The sequence below is a fragment of the Rhinoderma darwinii genome, chromosome 3, assembly GCF_050947455.1.
Source record: "Rhinoderma darwinii isolate aRhiDar2 chromosome 3, aRhiDar2.hap1, whole genome shotgun sequence".
In the NCBI taxonomy this organism is placed as follows: domain Eukaryota; kingdom Metazoa; phylum Chordata; class Amphibia; order Anura; family Rhinodermatidae; genus Rhinoderma; species Rhinoderma darwinii.
In genome coordinates, this window is record NC_134689.1 from 247,502,357 (window position 1) to 247,525,616 (window position 23,260).

The window sequence follows — 23,260 nt, forward strand, 5'->3', positions numbered from 1 at the left end:
CAATGGGTGCGTGATGCGCGAAATACGCGGAGATATTGAGCATGACGCGCTTTTTGCGCAGCTGACAAACGCTGCGCAAAAAGCACGGACTGTCTGTACTGCCCCATAGACTTGTATTGGTCTGTGCGTGGCGCGTGAAAACCACGCGGCCCGCACAGACCCAATACACGCTCGTGTGAATCTCCCCTTAGGGTGTAGTTTATTTTGTGGATGTGTCTTATGGGGGCATGGTTTATCTGGTGGGTTGTGGCTAATGGGGTGTGTCCTTTTTCCCAGAGTTTATGCATACAAATAAACAAACAAAAATGTCTTCACTTGTTTGGCTGACAACTACTATGGTGGCCATCCCTCTCTGGTTATCTGGTTGTGTACATGCAGGTGATGTCTCACTTTATCACTAGGGCTAGGCAATATGTACTGACCACTACAGGTAGCGTAAACACCAGCATAGATAGTACCACACTTGTAGATGGTGCCCCCAGTTGACAGTGCCATGCAGTGCTCCGTGTAGATATTGCCACACACTGCTTCCTGTAGATAATGCCACAGTGCCCACTGTAAATAGTGCCACAAACAGCCCCCTGTGGATAGTGCCACATGGCCCTCTTGTATGGAGCGGCACGCAGCCCGCTGCAGATAGTGCCACATGGCATCCTGTAGAAAGTGACACACACACCCTTTTTAGATAGTGCTACAGTGCCCTCTGTAGATAATGCCACAGTGCCCACTGTAAATAGTGCCACAAACAGCCCCCTGTAGGTAGTGCCACATGGTCCCCTGTAGATAGTGCCACACACCCTTTTTAGATAGTGACACTCCCTCACTATAGATAGTGCCACACTCCTCCGTGTGTAGATAGTACCACTCCGCCCCCTTTAGATAGTGGAACCCTGCCTGTAGATAGTGCCACACAGCTCCCTTGTGAATAGTGCCACGCCCTGTAGATAGTGCACAGGCGCCACCCAAACAAATAAAAAAAATATATACTCACCTAGCCCCGTTCCCACAAAGAATGGAGCTCCACAGTCCTTCAGCCTATGAGGCATCAAGACGGGATCCTTGTGTAGGCCGACCTGATCTAGTGATGTCATTGTGCCAGCATGCGCAGGGATCCTGTCCCAGTGTCTTATTGGCTGCAGGCCTAACGTGGCCTGTTGCCTAGTGAAAAGCAGAGCAGGGAGCGGATAATAATCTGCTCTGCCATAGTATTAAATTGTATCTGCTTCCTGAAGACTCCTGGATTTGGATTACAAATACTAAAGCAAAATAATAACCAAACTACTACTGTGTGAAAGTGGCCAAAGGGTGGCCGTACATGTTGCGACCATGGTATGGTAGTTGCCACGCTGCCGTGCACCATGTGCCAAAACTGCATACGGTCTTGCAATGTGTTTTTTGGCTGTGCAGCTTGTACAGGTTTAACACATTGAAAACATGTGCTTTACCTGTACAAGATGCACAGCCGAATGCACAGCCGGAAACCGCACCAAAAAATGGCAGCAAATCAGGTTAACATCTATACAGAATATGCACATGTCTACTTTTAATTGCATCGTAAACTTTGCGGCTAGACGGGATGATTTGAGTATCTCATGAACTGCTGATCTACCAGCATTTCCACAACGGTATTCAGAGTTAAGAAAAAATAGTGCACAATACAAAAAACTTATATGGACAAAAATGCTTGGTTAGGCCAGGACCCACACACACAGCTTTGGGCTCAGTTTATTTTTTAGCCAAACACAGGAGTGGACACAAAAGAATGGAGATGCATCAGTCTTGTCTTTTATACTTTTTCTTCAATATAGTTCCACTTCTGGCTTTGGCTAAAAAAAGCTGAGCCAAAAACTGCATCAAAACATTGTGTGTGATCTTGGCTTTAATTAGAGACGAGAGAAGACTGGTTCAAACTGGCAGGACGATAACAGTAACTCAAATAACCATATGTTAAGCTGACCATACACATTAGAGAAAAGTAGGCTGAACATGGCAATTTCGGGGGAATTGTACCATGAATTAATATGTATGGGAAAGAAGAATAGGACATATTGGATTTCAACTTCCCCTCTTCCCTTTGGAAAAGAACATGCACACTAGGCAGAGCAGATCCTGCATGTTTTTCATGGAGTCAGGTAAAATAGCTATTGCTAGGTCCAGCTTTACAACAGTGCAATACAGAAGAGCAGCTCTCAATGCACAGAATGTTTAGTCTAAAGCAGAAGGAACAACAGCAAATGGAGAACAAAATGTTGGGAATTTATTAGGACCGACTTTTAATACGGCAGTCTTAATCTAAATCACACTGGAGTAAGGTGCACGCCTCATAATTAATTAGGCGCACCTCTGGCCGTCTGTGCGCAAAAAGTCAACTCAGCTCATAGCTGGCGTAGGTTTGCACTGTAATTTACGTGTTTCTTGCATAAATTATAGTAAATTTGTCAGGCCATGGGTGGCCCGTCCCTTCCTTTAAGCACAACCCCTGATTCTGAAAGTGGTGTGAGCGGGGCAAATGGCACAAAAGTAACAATTTTATGCGCAAATTGCAACTTTTGATCTGTTTGCGCCTTTTCTATGCCATAAAACTGCAGTAAAGCGAGTAATAAACTCTCCCCACTGAGTTTTCTTCCTGTAGACTAAAAATAGGAAACTAATATGGCAAAGGGCACATGCTTACAACTACTGTAATTATGTGAGGAATGTTTTCTTGGGACATGTTCTGACCTTGTACATCCCTTTTATGGCCAGAGTCTTCCCATCTTCTTTTGGCTACTTCCAGCAGGATATCGGTACCAGCTGCAAAGCACACATCTCAAGCTGGTTCCATTATCATGACAGAGAGTTCACAGCTCCTCCACAGTCACTAGATGGCAATCCAATGGATCACATTTGGAATGTCATGGAAGGGGAAATTCAAAGTATTAAACAAGTCTTCATGAAATATAATCTATATTGTCAGACTCTAGTTCAATCTAATCCATGAAGATCTCAGACTATTTTGAGGGCAACAATGGGTACAAGAATGGTGTACCAAATAAAATGGCCACTGAGTGCATTTTCAAACCATGAGATTGAAAAGTCTAAAGTGACTGAAATATAATATATAATATAACCAGCATTTGTCTCATTTGTGTATCCCAGCAGTTATTACCACACAGGCAGCTGACGCAATGACAGTAATCTTTTTGCTACGGTATGTTACCCAGGACCGTGAGCTTCACACCAGGACTACTCACTAGTTTTTCGGGGTGGTGCATGGAAAAAAACTGCACTGGGGCTCAGAAAAAAATTGCTTCAGGGTACAAGCAGAGATTCCAGGGTTGGATGTACATATAGCCAAGCAGGCGTATAAGTTACTAAAGGACTACATCCTGACCTTCCTAACCAACGTGTACTGGGTCTCCTCTCACTGCAAAAGAGAGTGTTCCTATGTGTTATTGCATAAATAGAAACCAGATCACTGGTTATAAATTCCACGTCTCTCCTTGTGCTTGGATTCTGCACCTGGAAAAGCATATACATGCAATGAAAAAAATTCATCATCCAGTATTAAGGTTAAAAACTTCTAGCTATATTCTGGTCCTTTAAAAGCGTTTACAGAATAATTTCATTTATTGTGTATCTGAAGAGCCACTGTCCCATGGCACAGATGAAAGAGAGGTGCCTTGGGACGCAGGATGAACACCCGAGGGCCGCAAGCTGCCCACCACCGGTTTAGGGGTTTTGTACAACTGGTACCCTCCACTGATGCCTAGAAAGGGGAGAATGCAGTCCCTTTGGTTTTGGTCTGAAAAAACGCCACTCCCAACAAATGGAATTGGACTATTTAGCAGTTTTGACACAGAGATAATTCAGGCGTGGTGCTTCATTTGATTCTAGACATTATGGAGAGCTAGAAATATGCCCAGGACTGTTGCGGCTTCCTTCTAACAACTCATAAAAGTGCATTGCTCCACAGATGGAGACAATGGGAACAGTGAGAAAAGTATTATACATCTGTGGTCCATCCTGTAGCATGATATGATGAAAACTCAGAATAATAAAAGGTGTGTAGCAAACCATTTTAAAGTGTAGGTTGACCTTCAGGATCAATTTACAGTGGATATTTAGATGTAACCTACACACAACATAAAAAGTTGAGTAACTTTATAAATTCATTGTAGTACTTATCTTACTCTGGTACTGAGCTGCATTCACAATTGTGTGTTGTTACATAAAGAAGATCAGTACAAACAAGCTATTTTCAAGTTTACTCAAATTTATTTAGAATGAATCAGTCAAACTTCTTCCAGTCTAAACAGGTCCTCTAACCTTTCCTAAAGAATCCATGCTCTTAAAGGGGTTTGTTTATTATTTTGCCCACAAGTTACAGCAGATAAAATAACTTTAGAATGAGTTTTTATGAATAATTCTGTACTCATTATTATTTATAATATTGCGGCTGGTTGGCTCTGGCCGCACATAAACAGTCCGGCCTTGACTCATCCTATACATGGCTTCCCCCCTCCAGATTGATTGTGTAAACACTGATCATTAAACTAATAATGAATTGATTTGTGCACTTTGGCAAAACTTTGAGTCCCATATAAAAGAATAGGATAAGATAACCAGACTTTTTGTACTCTTATTGAAACTTTTTCTTTAATGCATTTATATAATCTTCATATAATTTATATGTTACCATATAGTAGCATAGTTTATAAGGCTGAAAAAAACATAAGTCCATCCGGTTTAGCACATTATCCTGCTATGTGAATCCAGAGAAAGGGAATAAAAAAGCCAAATTTCCTTATTTTAGGGAAAAAATTCCTTCCTGGCTCCAATATGGCATACAGTGAAGGAAATAAGTATTTGATTCCTTGCTGATTTTGTAAGTTTGTCCACTGTCAAAGACATGAACAGTCTAGAATTTTTAGGCTAGGTTAATTTTACCAGTGAGAGATAGATTATATTTAAAAAAAAAACAGAAAATCACATTGTCAAAATTATATATATTTATTTGCATTGTGCACAGAGAAATAAGTATTTGATCCCCTACCAACCATTAAGAGTTCAGCCTCCTCCAGACCAGTTACACGCTCCAAATCAACTTGGTGCCTGCATTAAAGACAGCTGTCTTACATGGTCACCTGTATAAAAGACTCCTGTGCACAGACTCAATTAATCAGTCTGACTCTAACCTCTACAACATGGGCAAGACCAAAGAGCTTTCTAAGGATGTCAGGGACAAGATCATAGACCTGAACAAGGCTGGAATGGGCTACAAAACCATAAGTAAGACGCTGGATGAGAAGGAGACAACTGTTGGTGCAATAGTAAGAAAATGGAAGACATACAAAATTACTGTCAATCGACATCGATCTGGGGCTCCATGCAAAATCTCACCTCGGGGGGTATCCTTGATCCTGAGGAAGGTGAGAGCTCAGCCGAAAACTACACGGGGGGAACTTGTTAATAATCTCAAGGCAGCTGGGACCACAGTCACCAAGAAAACCATTGGTAACACATTACACCGTAATGGATTAAAATCCTGCAGTGCACGCAAGGTCCCCCTGCTCAAGAAGGCACATGTACAGGCCCATCTGAAGTTTGCAAATGAACATCTGGATGATTCTGAGAGTGATTGGGAGAAGGTGCTGTGGTCAGATGAGGCTAAAATTGAGCTCTTTGGCATTAACTCAACTCGCCGTGTTTGGAGGAAGAGAAATGCTGCCTATGACCCAAAGAACACCATCCCCACTGTCAAGCATGGAGGTGGAAACATTATGTTTTGGGGGTGTTTCTCTGCTAAGGGCACAGGACTACTTCACCGCATCAATGGGAGAATGGATGGAGCCATGTACCGTCAAATCCTGAGTGACAACCTCCTTCCCTCCACCAGGACATTAAAAATGGCTCGTGGCTGGGTCTTCTAGCACGACAATGACCCGAAACATACAGCCAGGCAACAAAGGAGTGGCTCAAAAAGAAGCACATTAAGGTCATGGAGTGGCCTAGCCAGTCTACAGACCTTAATCCCATCGAAAATTTATGGAGGGAGCTGAAGATCCAAGTTGCCAAGCGACAGCCTCGAAATCTTAATGATTTACAGATGATCTGCAAAGAGGAGTGGGCCAAAATTCCATCTAACATGTGTGCAAGCCTCATCATCAACTACAAAAAATGTCTGACTGCTGTGCTTGCCAACAAGGGTTTTGCCACCAAGTATTAAGTCTTGTTTGCCAAAGGGATCAAATACTTATTTCTCTGTGCACAATGCAAATAAATATATATATAATTTTGACAATGTGATTTTCAGTTTTTTTTTAAATATAATCTATCTCTCACTGGTAAAATTAACCTAGCCTAAAAATTCTAGACTGTTCATGTCTTTGACAGTGGGCAAACTTACAAAATCAGCAAGGGATCAAATACTTATTTCCTTCACTGTATATCTGAATAAATCCCTGGATCATCAACCTATCTCTAGATATTTAGTAACCATAACTAGTTATATTATTACACGCAAGAAAGGCACCGAGACCTCTTTTGAACTCTTTCAGTGAATTTACAATGACATTATCCTCTGGAGGAGCGTGCCGTAGTCTCGCTGCTCTTACAGTAAATAATCTCCTTCTATGTTTGTGTAGGAACCTTCTTTCCGCTAGAAGTAGAGGATACCCCCTTGTTATATTTACAGGGTACAAATAGATCATGAGAGAGATCTTTGTATTTACCTTTGATATGTATACATAGTTATTAGGCCACCCCTCAGCCTTCTTTTTTCTAAACTAAATAATCCTAATTTTAATCATCTATCTGGGTGCTGTATTCCACTCATTGCATTTATAACTTTAGTTGCCCGCCTTTGAAATCGCTTAAGCTCTACTATATCTTTCTTGTGCACTAGCGCCCAAAACTGTACACATTATTACATGTGTGGTCTGACTAGTGATTTATAAAGTGGTACAACTATGTTCTTGTCATGTTATGTATCTATGCCCCTTTTGATGCACCCCATGATCTTATTTGCCTTGGCAGCAGCTTTCTGACACTGGTTGCTACAGTTAAGTTTACTGTTAAAAATTTTAATTTTACTATGCTTACTATCATTAATAAATATGAGAATAGGAACCAATACTGACCCCTGTGGTACCCCACTAGTAATAATCCCAATCTGAGCATGTACCAATAATAATCATCCTTTGTTTTCTATCACTGAGTCAGTTACTTACCCACTTACACAAATTTCCTCCCCAGTCCCAGCATTCTCATATTATGTGCCAACCTTTAATGCAGCACAGTATCAAATGCTTTGGAAAAATCAAGACACATGACATCCAATGACTCACCCTGGTCCAGTCTAGAATTTACCTCCTCAAAGAAGCTGAACAGATCAGTTTGACAGGACTGATCCCTCATAAATAGAGATGAACAAATTGATTCTACATAAATCAAATGTAGCCTGAATTTCCCAAAAGTTTCAGATTTGGAAAATTCAGGATTTTACAGATTAGAAAAAGGATCACATGACCTTGGGCGGGCTTTCCCATTATTCCTTGCAGACAGCCTTCCCAAAATGTACTGCCTTTATCCACCCCTCATAACAGTTGCTGGCTTGTTACATGACTAATTCTGGCTTGGCGTTGAAGAGCTTTGAAGGAGGTTGGATACAGACCCACAATACATCAGAGAGTCAGACACACGTTTTGAGGGCAATTGAAGCACTTGCGATTCAAAGCAAATTTTTTCAGACCGAATCGAATTGGATGTCCGATTCCACCAATTCAGACCTGAAACGAATCTCAGGAAGTTGCCTTATCTCTACTCATAAACCCATGCTGATATGGAGATACATTTTTTTCATTGAGAGACTCCAGGATTAATCTCTTAGAAAATGTACAATTATTTTACCCACAATGGAAGTTAAATTTCCAGGCCTGTAGTTTCCGGGCTCACTTTTTGAGTTAAACATTTTAGTGAGTAAACATTTTACATTCTTATTTATACAGGGATTGTTTCCAAATGATGATTGCATTTAAGCAGAGCGTGACAGTAAAGTTGAAAAGCCTTGGTACTCTGCTGGCTCTATATACAGAAGATGACCTCATTCTCAGCTGTGCCGAATGTTGACACTGATTAGTCATTCCCATTTTTGGATTTGCAGATATTACTCTAGTAAATACATACACACTAAAAGCAGCAAGTGATTTCATCATCTGTCACAGAAGAAAATAAACAAAACCATCAGCATGCAAGGAGATCTGGTCATAAAACAGATATCATTGTATGTCAAAGCGACCTTGTGTCTATGACGTAAAGGAGATCTGTATTGAGGACTGTCTTCTTTTCCAGGAAGTATGCAAGGTAGAGGAATGGTGAGATTTGTGCACTAAAAGACGCAAGATATGGTTGCAATACCATATCCTAGAACAAAAACATATCTACACAGCCATTCCTTTTGAATAACTGCAGAAGGTAACCAGTTAGGTAACTTCATATGTACTTATTTGTTGCAGATTTTAGGTAGGGATTTTGCACTGAAAATTTGCAACACAGTACAGTACAGAATATGTGAATTGGGTTTTACAAAATATCATGCAAAATCACCCCGGATTTGAGGGCACACTGCAAACTTGCAACACGCCATACCTGTTGTGAATGTTCTTATGTAACAGATGCCAGAAGTCCCGCTGTGCAGGGGAAAACTGGGAAGGGGCCCTTCATGCTTAGGATTGATGGGGGTTCCAGCAGTTGGACGTCCAACTATCATATACTGATGGCATATCCTAGCAATACGCCGTCAGTTTCTGTAATGGGAATACCAACTTAAACTGGGTTTACATATAACTAACTTTAATTCAATCTGATTTAGGGCTCATGCACACGGCCGTATGGAGCTGTACAGCCTCCATGCAATGCCGTAGAGTCTCCATCAGACTGTGTATGGGGATATTGTCTAGAGCAGTGGTCCCAAACCTTTTTTGCACCGAGGACCAGTTTGAGGCAAGAAAATTTTTCCAGGGACCGGCATGGCGGGGTGGTGAGGGGGGGGGGGTTAGGGTCAAGTTACACATTGTGTAAATACGGCTTATACCTCTATAATAATACCTGTATTATGCTGCGGAAAAGTGGATGAGATAAAACAAGTCTCATCCAAACGCAGTGTAAATACTGAGCGAAAAAAACGCTCAGAAATGGACCTGCGGTGCAGAATTTTATTCCGCAGCATGTCAATTGTATTTGCGGAAACGTTGCTTATTTGTTGCAGGTTATCCCCATTGAATTCAATGGGGGGGTTAAAACCCATAACAAATAGCAGCAGGAGTGTAGCTAAAGGCTCATGGGCCCTCGTGCAAGAATTCAGCTTGAGCCCCCTACCCCTCCCCAACACCACCAGACCCCTGCCCGCGCCTATGCCCAGCCGCCTTACCCAACAGTCCCCATGGATGCCACCACAGTATAGTTCCCCCATAGCTGCCTCCACGGTGTAATGCCCCCACACAGTATAATGTCCCCATAGTATAATGCCCCATAGTGTAATGTTCCCATAGCTGCCCCCACACAGTATAATGCTCCCCATAGCTGCCCCATACAATATAATGCTCCCTATAGCTTCCCCACACACTATAATGCTCCCTACAGCTTCTCCACACACAGTATAATGCCCCCCCATAGCTGCCCCCACAGTATAATGCACCCCATAGCTGCCCCCACAGTATAATACTCCCCATAGCTGTCCCCACAGTATAATGCACCCATACAGTATAATGCCCCCCTTAGTTGCCCCGTAAGTAAAATGCTCCCATAGCTGCCACCATATCAGCCCTCCTCCCATACCCAGTATAATGCCCCCATATGTGCCTAATTAAAATAATAACATAATTACTTACCTATCCCCATTCCCACGACGGATGGAGGATCCTTCTTCTCTGGTCTCTGCTGCGAGTGACTCGGTGCAGACAGGCGCTCACGGCAGAGTGAATGCTGGGACAATAGGCCGTCACTCCTTGGTCCAGCATTGAATTCAACTGTATCTGCATCCTAAGGATGCAGATGCAGTTGGAACTGGGACCTGCGGCGGTCACATGGGATGAAACATCATCCCAGGAGGCCGGCCTGGATGACGTTAGAGGGCCGGCCTCCTGGGATGACGTTTCATCCCATGTGTCCGCTGCTGCAGCCAATCACAGGCTGCAGTGGTCTTCTGGGATGAAACATCATCCCAGGAGGCCGGCCTGCTAGTAGGCTGGCTGAATGTTCAGGAGTTTTCAGCAGTGGACATTCCGGACGAAAAATTGTACCACTGATTGCACCGATGGAGCATGGCAAATTTTTGTTTTCCAGTTTTCAGATTTGTGTTTTTAAAAACGTTGGCATACTGTGGTACAATAGAGGGCTTATGCACATCTATGCCCTCCTTTTACAAAGTTGTAATACGGCTGTGTGCATGCGTCCTAATACCAATCACATCTAGAGTTAAAGAACTTGTTGCATAATGCCAACTCCTGTGCATATTCCCTGTCTCCTCTACAAGCCAGCACAGAGAGCAGTTCTGTAACAGAAGCTCCTGTTCTGGTGATTCCATCACGTCATGCATTGAATGGATGGCTATTAATTTCTATGGCTGCCATGCTATGCTATATTTTTTGTGCAGAAGCTATTTCGGGGGAAATTTATAGCCAGGCGTCAGCTTCTTTTTTTAAAACGTGTCGTCTTTGTGAGAAAACCCTTTAATCACTAAATTTTGACAATAATCTGTGCAATTATAAATCAAAAAATTGCCATCAAGTTGTGTTACCTTCGCCAAACTGGAGATGAAAGGTGCAGAGATGGACCTTATATCTGCCAAAATGGTTCCCTGCTGGATGTGCAGTCTGAAGCAAACGTCATATTGTCGGCATTGTCTATCAATAACAAAGTGTCAGTTTATCATCAGTTTCTGAGACCCTAATATAAAAGTGACAATCAATATGACTTAACATTCTATTGTCACTTTTGCAAAATTGTCCACTGCAACTGACTAAAAAATATCAAAATCTCTGTGAGCACCTTAATACCATAAGCATAGTTACCAAACTTTGGCTAGATATACAGCATAGACCCTTTGACTAGAAAAGAATTTGTCTTTTCATCAGACCAAAAACATTATAGAAGGGTCAAGGGGAAGAGTAAAAGGGAAGTAGCACAAAAGCCAACTCAATTAACCAAACAGAAGATTTGCGGTTTATAACCGCGCAGCTATTGGATGCCATAGTCGTTCAGGAGAAAAAGATAGGTAGGGGAGATTACCTATTTATTGTGGTATACAGGGGGTGTCGCCCATCTTACATAATATAATGGTCAAGTACATGGTCTGTATTCTGGGGTAGAGAGAAAGTCTAGCCCCGGTCTCAAAATAATTAAGTACATATCTGAAGATACTTTATAGTCATCTACTAGTTCTTCCATTCTCTGGAGATAAAATATTTTTTTCAATTCTGTTTTGATGAGGTCTGTCAGTATTCTGTTATGGTGTGGTCCGAGAGTTTTTTCAGAGAAAAGGATCTAGGACCAAAGCTTAAAGAGCCAGGAATCATGGAATGTAATAGAACTGACAGGTCATTTGGGAAATATATGAAATAATTTTACCAATTAGGTCCACTACCTTGACCCAGAAAACTAAAAGAAGGGGACATTCCCACCATAGGTGTGTCATCGTGCCCCGAACCTGCCCACAGCACAGGCACCGATTCGAGGCTGACGGAAATAGCGTGCAAAGTGTATGACCACTGGGATTCCCCACCAGCGTGTTAGAATTTTTTAGTTGGTTTCTTGGGCTTATATATAGGAAATAGAGAATTTATGACAGAGAGTGAAAGACTTTGCCCAGTCCTTTGAAGAGAATGTACGATTAAGGTGTTTTCCCCAGCTGGTGAGAAATGTGGGGGTCACTGTAGTTGTAATGTTTAGGATCAAGTCATATATTGTAGAGATTGACTAAGCTGGGGGTGTTTTTGTACAAAGAGACTCAATGGAAGTTAATGAGCGGTGCAGGCACAATCAGGACCGATTAGCATCATAGTGCCTCAGTTATAAGTTGAAACAGTAATATATTGGGGGAGTAGGCGGACTCGGGCACGTGGTCTGGGTAAGGCTGCAAAGGTGTGTCATTGAGAACATGTTTCAAAGTTATAGGAGGAATTTTACAGGATAATATAAGGGCAGAAGTCCTTGACCCCAGGCTGAAAAAACTTCATGCAACAAAATAATGGCCCAAACCACACAAGTAAATCAACTAAAAAATGGTTAAGAAAGAAGATTTGTTTGGAGTGGCCCAGTCAGAGTCTGACCTTAAAGAGGCTCTGTCACCAGATTTTGCAACCCCTATCTCCTATTGCAGCAGATAGGCGCTGCAATGTAGATTACAGTAACGTTTTTATTTTTTAAAAACGAGCATTTTTGGCCAAGTTATGACCATTTTTGTAGTTATGCAAATGAGGCTTGCAAAAGTCCAAGTGGGTGTGTTTAAAAGTAAAAGTCCAAGTGGGCGTGTATTATGTGCGTACATCGGGGCGTTTTTAATACTTTTACTAGCTGGGCGTTCTGATGAGAAGTATCATCCACTTCTCTTCAGAACGCCCAGCTTCTGGCAGTGCAGATCTGTGACATCACTCACAGGTCCTGCATCGTGTCGGCCACATCGGCACCAGAGGCTACAGTTGATTCTGCAGCAGCATCAGCGTTTGCAGGTAAGTAGCTACATCGACTTACCTGTTAACGCCGATGCTGCTGCAGAATCAACTGAAGCCTCTGGTGCCGATGTGTCCTCGCTCGTCTGACACGATGCAGGACCTGTGAGTGACGTCACAGCGTGATCTCTCGAGAACACGCTGTGTGTCTGCATTGCCAGAAGCTGGGCGTTCTGAAGAGAAGTGGATGATACTTCTCGTCAGAGCGCCCAGCTAGTAAAATTATTAAAAACGCCCCGATGTACGCACATAATACACGCCCACTTGGACTTTTACTTTTAAACACACCCACTTGGACTTTTGCAAGCCTCATTTGCATAACTACAAAAATGGTCATAACTTGGCCAAAAATGCTAAAAATAAAAACGTTACTGTAATCTACATTGCAGCGCCTATCTGCTGCAATAGCAGATAGGGGTTGCAAAATCTGGTGACAGAGCCTCTTTAAGGCTACATTCACACGAACATAGCCAACCTCGGACGTGAAAAACTGCCGTTTTTCACAACTGAGGTGCACCCGTGTGGGATGCGTTATCATGCATCCACCATAGACTAGAGTCTATGGAGGGGTGCGTGAAGCGCAAAAAAATAGAACATGTCCTATTTTTTCACGGACCCTTCACACGCTCTGTGTGAATGTCCCCATTGAAATACATGAATCCATGTGATGGCCGTCGTTTTAACGGCTGTCACATGGACGTGTTGCACGCTCGTCTGAATGATCCCTGGGCTGTGCACACAAGGTATCCTAGAAATATAGATGAGCTGAAATAAATGTGCAGGGACGAATGGTCCAAACTTTCTCTTCAACATTGTGCAAAACTTATTTGAATATCACAGCTACAGTGGATGTTTACTTAACATTTTAACTAAAAGATGGTACAATTGTTTGTCTTTTATTAGTTTAGTTATTTTAAAATCCGCACTGCAGGCCAATTTCCATGCGAAAAAAATCTGCGTTGTGTAGATGGGATTACTTGACATCTAATATTTTCTGCAGGAAAATCAATGCAGCAAATCCATATTTAATACACATTGTGTCCATGTAGCCCAACAAATAGTTCCTCCAACATTTTGAGATACCAACTGTTGTTCTCCTATATTGACTCCTCTCCAATCTCTATCACGTTTGATATCAAAATTTTAATTGTGTTGCTTATGCATAAAAAGTAATTTTATAATCAGTCTACCAGAATTTCCGAAAATACCAGGAGCAAATTCTTAGAAGCGTAATTGTTTCCAAGCACTCTTAGGCCACTTTCACATGGCAGAATTTTCCTTCAGTATGTGGAAGCCAAAACTAGGAGTAAGTAAAAAAGCACAGAAGAGGTGCAAATCTTTCCATTATACTTTTTCTCTGCGTAGGTTCCACTCCTAGTTTTGGCTTACAAATACTGATGCATAATACGGTCCAAAATATCAGTAATTTTAAGTTTTGCGTCTTGACATGAAAATAATGATCTTTATTCCTTTTAATACTATCCTATTATAGATGCAGGAGAGAAGTCATGCATGAAAGGTAGAAGCATGTGGATGACCATGCTTTCTTAAATTAACACTCACTTTTCAAACAACTTATGCTGATCTAATAGTATACCTGCTATAGTTCCACTTTGTAATTTACTTACTATTAAAATTTAGGTGTTTTATCCATGCAAATTCTGGGTGAATTTACTACCACTAAGTGTCTCCCTTCCTGTAATCTACTGTCCAAACCCGTTGTCAAGCAAAATCCATCTCCAGTAACAGAGCAGAGGTGACTGATTGTAGGTAGTGTGTGTGTGTGTGTGTGTGTGTGTCTGTGTGTGGGGGGGGGGGGGTGTCTCTAACTGCCTGGAGGAGGAGCAGGAGGCAGGAGCAGAGTGAGAAATACAGACACGCTGCCCATACAAGTCTATGTAGAGGGGGGAGCATGGAGAGAAAGACACAAACAAGCTGCCCATAGAAGTCTTGGAGAGGGGAGGGGGCGCATGAGCAGAGACACAAAGACACGCTGCCATAGAAGAAGGCAAGTGTGCTTAAATGCACATCGGTGTGGACGTCAAACCTATTGCTCTGCATCTGCACTTTATTCTGTGTTAATATGATCATTTACATTTGATTTATGTAATGGGTCTTTTGACTACTTTGTAACTATGCTACTGCATGTTATACATAAATACTTCAATATCATGCTATTGGTTATCAGTATATGTTTGATAGTTTGTGATTTGGCAGTCCTCTTTTAGTGTGTCCGTGGACCCTTTTAATCATATATGTTTTGTATCTTTTGTTTAATAAAGATTTTGTCATACTTTTTGATACTCCCATATCGCTATTTGAATTTTTTTTGCTTTTTGGTTATATACGCTGCCCATAGAAGTTTATTGAGAGGGAAGGGGGTAGCAGGAGGAGGGAGCAGAAAGGAGAGACACAGACACGCTGCCGATAGAAGTCTATGGAGAGAGGAGAGCAGGCGCAGAAAGAGGAGTCACAGACCCGCTGCCCATAGAAGGAAATGGGGGAGCAGGAGGAGTGAGTAGAGAGAACGACACACACAGACACTGCCTATAGAAATCTATGGAGAGGGGAGAAGGGAGCAGAGAGAGACAGATAAACTGTCCAAAGTAATCTATGGCGAAGAGGGAGCAGAGTGAGAGAGAAAGACACAGACCCTGCCCATATAAGTCTATGGAGAGGGGAGGAGGAGCAGGAGGAAAGAGCAGGAGAAGAGAAAGAGACAGACCACCTGCCCATAGAAGACTACACAGAGGGGAGGGGAGCAGGAGCAGAGAGGATACACAAGCTGCTGGCAAGAGTTCTAGGTCACCCCAGTGATCGATTCTCAGCTACACTGCTCATTACTGCTGTATAATCTCCTCCATTCTGCTGCAGCTTCTAAATATACTGTATGTGAGAGGAGGATTCCTCATGTACACTCATATGACAGCTGATTTTGAAAAGTCACCTGAAAAGTTAGTTAAGCTTTAAGGAGCAGTACCAGAAGTGGCGCTTCATTGAAAAAATTGCCCCATTTTCAGGCTACTACCTCTAGTTTTAGATTACCTTTATGTCATTATTAATATATTTGCGCCTATGTCGCTATTTTAAAGTTAATCACCTTATTTTTTTATATTTGATGCTCTTTAAAAAAATACTTTTGTTTTTATAGTATATAGTATTTTATTTTGCTTAGTAATCAGTCTCTGGCCACTATGGACATTGCATGAACTATAAACTCCGAACATAATGGGATTTTTTAATCCATACCCTTCCATTTTTTTATTTTTTTTTGACAGGTATATGAAAAGAGATAGATTTTTATATAGGCATCTTAGTGGAAGAATGGAGAGGCCACTGCCACAGCTAAAGATTGATGTATAGCAAGGACTGTAGGAAATATACCCTATACTTCCACCATAGATTTGCAGTACAGTTTATGCACCAGCTAATCTTGAATATCATCTCACATTTCAATTTGAAGAAAAAAATAATAATTTTTCCTACAATTTGTACAGGACAAGACTAGAGCAGAAACACTACAGAAGCTGCAGAATTTAGAAATTGAATATATGGCATTGCAGAAAGCATATGCACTTCTGCAGAAGCAGCTTGAAGTCAATCAGAAGGCAGAAGAAGCAAGAAAGGTAATGTGTAATGGAACAATTTTATCAAATATTAAACAGACAACATATTTTGGTAGCAAAGAAAGTTTTACATTTGACCTTTAGCAACTCTTTGGTTTAAGATAGTTTAAGGGGTTATCCAAGAAAAAAAGGCTTGCTTTTTTTTTTACAGAAACAGTGCCACTCTTGTTCATGGGTTGTGTATGGTATTGCAGCCAATCCCCATTCAAGTGAAGGAGCTGCAGTACCAGACACATTCCATGGACAAAAGTGGTGCTATTTTTGGAAATTAATGCTGACCATTTTTTTTTATAATCTTGGACTATCCCTTCACTGTAATCTAACCCACTATTTCCTGTAATTTATATAAAGAACTGTAAGAAACTTGTAATAATTTCAAGTTTATAGATTCATACAAATATATACAGTGAAACCTCTCCAAAAGACCACCCTTTTATGAAGACCATCCCTGATCTAGATTTTTCTGTGACAGATTTTCAAAACCCTTAATCCTATGTCTATTGGCCCTCCTCTGTAAAAGAACCACCCGTCCAGAAGACAATTTTTCCCCACAATTTTGGTTGGTTGTCTGAAAGAGGTTTCACTATATATAATGTTTGGTCATCATACTTTTTCTTCTATATACATGTAGTATAATATATATATATATATATATATATATATATATATATATATATAATATAAAACACAAGAGAAAGAAAGAGTCAGAAACTATCAATAAATATAAATGCCAAATGGCATAGAAAAATATATATTTTATTGGACAATACAAGTAACACGATTAAAAATAGACTACAAATCAAAAAAGACTGTATATCTCCAAAAGTATGGGAGAGGAACATGGGTCATAAGGTAAAACAATACAAACAGCAGTTTATGTCAGTAGTTGTTAGTTTGTAGCAGTGGTTCTAAACAATTTGCAAACGATAGATACAGAAAAAGCAAAGGTTAATTTTAACCATACACAATAACGGTACATATCAGCAAAAAGCGATTGGTCTAGTAACAGGCATGAAAAAGATAAGGAACCTAATAGTTAGGCATAAAGAAACTCAGTACGACCAGACCTGCTGTCTAAGTAGACATAAGTGTTTAACAACTAAACCTATCGCAAGTTTAGAATAGTAAATGTATCAATCAATGATCGTATGTTTAAAGATTGCAAAGGAAACACCGCTAGTACTGACCCATATCGTTCCAGGAATATAGTGACTCCACTTCTGGGAGTCACTATATTCCTGGAACGATATGGGTCAGTACTAGCGGTGTTTCCTTTGCAATCTTTAAACATACGATCATTGATTGATACATTTACTATTCTAAACTTGCGATAGGTTTAGTTGTTAAACACTTATGTCTACTTAGACAGCAGGTCTGGTCGTACTGAGTTTCTTTATGCCTAACTATTAGGTTCCTTATCTTTTTCATGCCTGTTACTAGACCAATCGCTTTTTGCTGATATGTACCGTTATTGTGTATGGTTAAAATTAACCTTTCCTTTTTCTGTATCTATCGTTTGCAAATTGTTTAGAACCACTGCTACAAACTAACAACTACTGACATAAACTGCTGTTTGTATTGTTTTACCTTATGACCCATGTTCCTCTCCCATACTTTTGGAGATATACAGTCTTTTTTGATTTGTAGTCTATTTTTAATCGTGTTACTTGTATTGTCCAATAAAATATATATTTTTCTATGCCATTTGGCATTTATATTTATTGATAGTTTCTGACTCTTTCTTTCTCTTGTGTTTTATCTGATATTTGGAGTTTCTATCATTACTGGGGAGTCGAATAAATGTAACCGCACTTGCTGGCGACTTAACCCATAGACTGTATAGTCCCATGAGACATATGTTTGACATATATATATATATATAGTAGCTTTTTAGGTATTCATATTTATATACATTCCATTTAGATAAGTAAACTCTCAGATGGAGAACAAAACAATGAACGAATAATAATTTACACCAATGAAGAAGAGACAGAAGTACAAGAAAACACAGAGAAAGAGATCAGCTTAATGAAATGTCCAAGTTCACCAATTCCAGTGTATGTGGAGACCGAGGTGTCCACAGAATTAAAAGTGATACCAGATTTGGATACAATAAATAAGACTGAAAAAAACGGACAGTCTCAAACAAATGAGGATATGTCATCACTATCCTTCATGGAATGTAGTTTAGATGAAGGTTTAAATGTGAAGGATGGACATAGAGAGGACAACAAACAAATGGATACTATTAAAACAGTTTCTGACCCTACAGAAGCTTCAAGGGAGATTAAAGATGTAGTAAGAGAAAAAGTTTCAATTATGGTCAAGGAGATTTCGGACGAAAGTTTGAAAGAACATGTTGCACACACCAGTGAGGTTGAAATGTTGGAGGATGTGAAGGAAGAGGTTAAGAAGGAACCCGTAGAAAAAGTGGATAAATCAATTGTAGAGGACATACCTGTTATATCCTTCAGTGAAACAGCAAGTGCATCAGATGTGCAAACAGAAGTAAATATTTCAGAAATTACTGATGAGGGCATAAATATTGATCTTTGTGGGGATAGTTCATCACAGTTGCTACCAAGTGATCAAAATGATCAGTCTGTAGCAACTATTCTTCGTGATGTCAAAAAAGCTCTGGAGTCTGGAGTAGCAAGTAACATTGGAAGTTCTGTTGACCCAGCTTCTATGCTTTCTCCAATGGCTACACTCCAGGCTGAGGGAGTGTATGAAGCAGAAAGCATTCAAATTATACCGCAAAAAGAAAACAAAAACAGTCAAGAATTAGTGGTACCAGAAACTACAAGCACACACCAAAAAGAGGCAAAAGCTGAAACAGATGTACCTGTCAGTGAGATTTGCACTCCTTCCAATAAAGAAAATAACAAAGTTACACATGATAAACTATCTAAACAGAAAGAAAAGCAAGATAACAGTTTGGTTACAACTCTTAAGAATTCATTGCTAATGCTATTACACATAAAATCTGCAGATGTAGATAAGACAGATGAAAAAAGTCAAAGAAATGTGGGTGATGCTCAGCTAGACTCACCTGAAGAAATGCATTCACCTCTAATGAGCTTAAGTCCACCAAGCCCCAGAAAAATGTATGAATGTGATAAAGATAGTAACTCACCACAGAGTATAGAAAGCATGCATTCCAGTTCCACATCAGGTAAGCTTACTCCAACCTCAGAGGAAGACATGGTACAGAATGTGGATTCCTTTCAAACAAGTCCAACCATTCCTAGACGATTAACTGAAATATCAAAAAAAGAAGACATAATACCTCAAGTTGAGAGTGCACCGCAAAGTCCGGTCACCCCTAGACGGAGTGCAAAAGCCATACCAAACAAGACTATTTTGAGCAAGAAAGATCTCAGTTTTAGTCCTGCCACATCAAGGAGAATAGCTGCCAAAATAGCTTCAGGTATAGATCCTACAGCTGCGTTAACTGTGCCTTCTATAGTTGTTGGTAACCTACCAGCTGAAAAAACCCTTGGTAACATGCTTTCTGATCTTCAAAGAGACAGCAGCCGCAAATGGCGGTCTACTGAAAATTTATCTTTGATTCCTTCAGCAACACCAGAGGAACTGGCTTCTGGCGCACGCCGTAAAATATATCTCAACAAAACTAAACAACTTGATAATGAAGAGACTGGAATTACAGGTTCCCTCACACCTCCTTCTAAAAAAGAGAGCCCCAATGTGTCTCCCGGATTGTCTAGAAGGAATAATTCTCTTTTGGCTTCTCAATCTCCTACCGTTGAAAGACGTTCCCCTGGGACAATCAGAAAAATTACAATGTTAGAAGTTCCCAAGATATATGAAGAAGATACAGATAAAGGGAAGACTGATTCTAGTTCCCAGGAATCAAAAGATTTGGGTCTTACTTCTAAAGTTGACACACAGCCTATAGAAATCAAAAAGGTCAATGATCCGTATAAAGGTGAGTTTATTAATACAGTATATGTAAAGAGTTTACTTTTATTCCTTTGTCATCTGCAGTAGCAATGTACATTAAAGTTTTTAATATTTTAAGACACTTATTTGCAAAATAAAGTCCTCTAATTAGACATTCAGACTAAAATTAATTATTCATATACAGTCTTCATAGTGGGTATTAAAGGACAAACTTTTCTGCCAACTGACAGTAGCTTAATTCTCTCTGTAAAACTCAGATCAGTGTGTGTGTGTGTGGGGGGGGGGGGGGGTAGCAGGCTAAACCAAATATATTCAATATATGACTGGCCTTAGTAGTAATAGTAATTAGCCTTCAACCAATTATAAAGGTGAAGCACACACAACACAGGACCATCTGGTGTGATAATGTAAGAAACCAAAGGATTTAAGAATATTTTTTTTGTTAAAAACTGTATGACTGACTGGGTTACTTTAATTAAGGAAAAAGATTCTATCCTATTCTAACTGTGAATTCTGTTTACTGCTACATGAATGTTAACAGCTCAATACAGTGAGTAGGATTATTAGATTCAATGATTCCATTTCTATTACCAAGCTTAAGAGATTCAATTTCTAAAATTCCATACTCCTCTGCATGCTACCTTGGATATTTTATAAAACTATTGGAATGCAGGACATTAGAGAAATGGACGTTAAGCTGACTATAAAAATGTTGCGCTGAAAGTAAATTCTGGCATTAATCCCCCAAATCATCCCAATAAACATCCATGTGTAGCTCTGGGGAAAAAAAGTGTGGTGAGCAGCTGACAAATACCAGTGCAGCTCAAGTCAGGATGATGGAAAATGACCGATCCTCTATCACCTGCAAAAAAAATCATCATATGCCAACCGGAATCTAATGTGTATGGTTTGCTTAAAGCGACCCTCCTGTCTTATGGAGTAATATTACCTGGTGCCCTCCAGTTGCCCCACTCTGCCGTGATCTGCCATTTTAGGGTCCCCTTTGTGTTGTCAAAAACGCAGCGCTTCTCAGACTGAGTCTAAGACACTCCCTCTGTTCATGGATTGGACAGAACTGCTCACGTGAGCAGTTCTGGCCAATGTGTCTCAGACTCGTAGTCTAAGAAGCATTGCGGTCATTTTGGGACAGCAGAGAGGGGACCCTAAAATGGCAGATCCACGGCAGAGGGGCACAATGTAAGGGCATCAGATATTACTTCATATACACCATCATATGTGAAATGTTGTCCTGGAACCGGAGGGTCGCTTTAAGGGACCTTATTTGTACAAAAAAAACAAAAACTGCTCTACAGGTTTGATAACATCATTACTAATGTTCTGTCCCACAAATGTCTGAAAATCAGTTACCCCTCCTGTCTCATGTTCTGCCTTTAAAATAGGAAATGACAATGTGGGGGCCTTGTAAAAGGACAATAATGTTGATATAACCTATAGCTTGTTAAAAACTATGTATTCAATACTCATGTTATCAGCAAAAAACCTTACTAAATCGCAGGATAACAAATAATATAATGCTCTTCATAGGATATAACCTGTAAAGGTCTAGATAGAAGAACATAATTATACAACTAGAACAAATAGTGTCTGTATCATGTATTTACTTAGTGTTTGCTTTAAAAGTATTCTGAGTAGGAATGAGGGAAGTGGTCATCTGATGAAATAAGAGAAGTTAGAGTGTTAGCCGTATGACGTAAATACACTTGTGTTCAGTGAATTTATTGCCCTCGTGCTCTTTTTGAGTCACACTACTTAGGACATTCTCTTAATGTAGTGAATTACCTGTCTGTTATAAATGATCATGTATATAATTTTCAGGAACTAAATTCATTGTGGACATTTAGCAGATATTTCTCCTACATGGCACTGAAGTCTTATTATGCTGTTAGAATTTATCAGTTCCGAGCATTCTCTATGTGCATATAAGACCTTTTTGCCTAATTTCTAGAAATGCTAGATTACGGTTTTCTATAGAACATAATCACATGACTAGGCATCGGGGGATTGGAGCCACTCACCCTGATAACTGTACCAAATGTGAACTTAGTAGCACAAATTAATTTTTTATTTTTTGCAATAAACCTGTCACGATACAGGGTGTGGACCCACTGGGCCGTACCACGTAGCGGGATGGCAGCTGGCCAAACAGGTAAGTACAGAGTTCAAATAGTTCAGCGAGGGTACCTGAGGCAATCATAGGGAGTAACGAGGCAGGCACGTCCAGGACCAGGCGGCGGGAAGACGTCAGGTGAGGCATAGCAAATCAAGCGAGACTGTAGCACAGAACGGCAACAGCACAGCACGGCTCTAGAACTTGGTAGCATGGAAACAGGATACGGGATACAGGAACAAGGTACACTGGGAAACTGGAAGACACTGGGAGACCGTTAGCATGACAAACTATGGGTAACAAACAACGCTCTGGCAAGGTGCAAGAGGGCAGAGCCCTTTTTATAGCCAGGGCATCCTGGGCTAGATTGCAGACCTCCTGCAAAAATGCACGCACTGGCCCTTTAAGACCATGTGTGCCGCCGGAAACACTCGAAGTCCGGAAGTGAGTGCTGACGCCTCACAGGAGGACGACGCTGCAGAGAGGTAGAATGTCCACGGCCACGGCCATGGAGATTAACGGCAGAACGACGGACCGTGGCCATAGACGTTACAGTATCCCCCCTCTTACGCCCCCTCTTCTTGGGACCAGAGCGGGAGAGAAACTGCCTCACGAGGACAGGAGCATCGATGTTCTCCTCTGGCTCCCAAGACTTCTCTTCCGGACCGAAACCCCTCCAATCCACTAAATAAAATGTCCTTCCTCCCACCTTATTGGTAGCCAGAATCTCTTTTACTTCGAAAGTCCCCGATGAGCCGCCAGGGACCACTGTGGAACTAGGAGTCCTGGAGTAGCGGTTCAGGACCACGGGTTTCAGCAGGGAGTCGTGGAAGGAGTTAGGAATCCTGAGGGTAGGGGGAGCCGCAGCTTGTAGG

The 23,260-nt window shown here is 40.9% G+C and overlaps 1 protein-coding gene across 1 annotated transcript in view; it reads left to right on the top strand.

Annotated features, from left to right (window-relative positions):
* The window catches only part of ALPK3 (alpha kinase 3), a 99,744-nt gene that overhangs the window by 26,993 nt on the left and 49,491 nt on the right, over positions 1-23,260 (top strand). The window contains exons 6-7 of the mRNA XM_075857653.1: positions 16,205-16,333; positions 18,257-20,282. Of these exons, the coding sequence (XP_075713768.1) occupies positions 16,205-16,333; positions 18,257-20,282 (2,155 nt within the window). The remainder of the gene's footprint in view (positions 1-16,204; positions 16,334-18,256; positions 20,283-23,260) is intronic.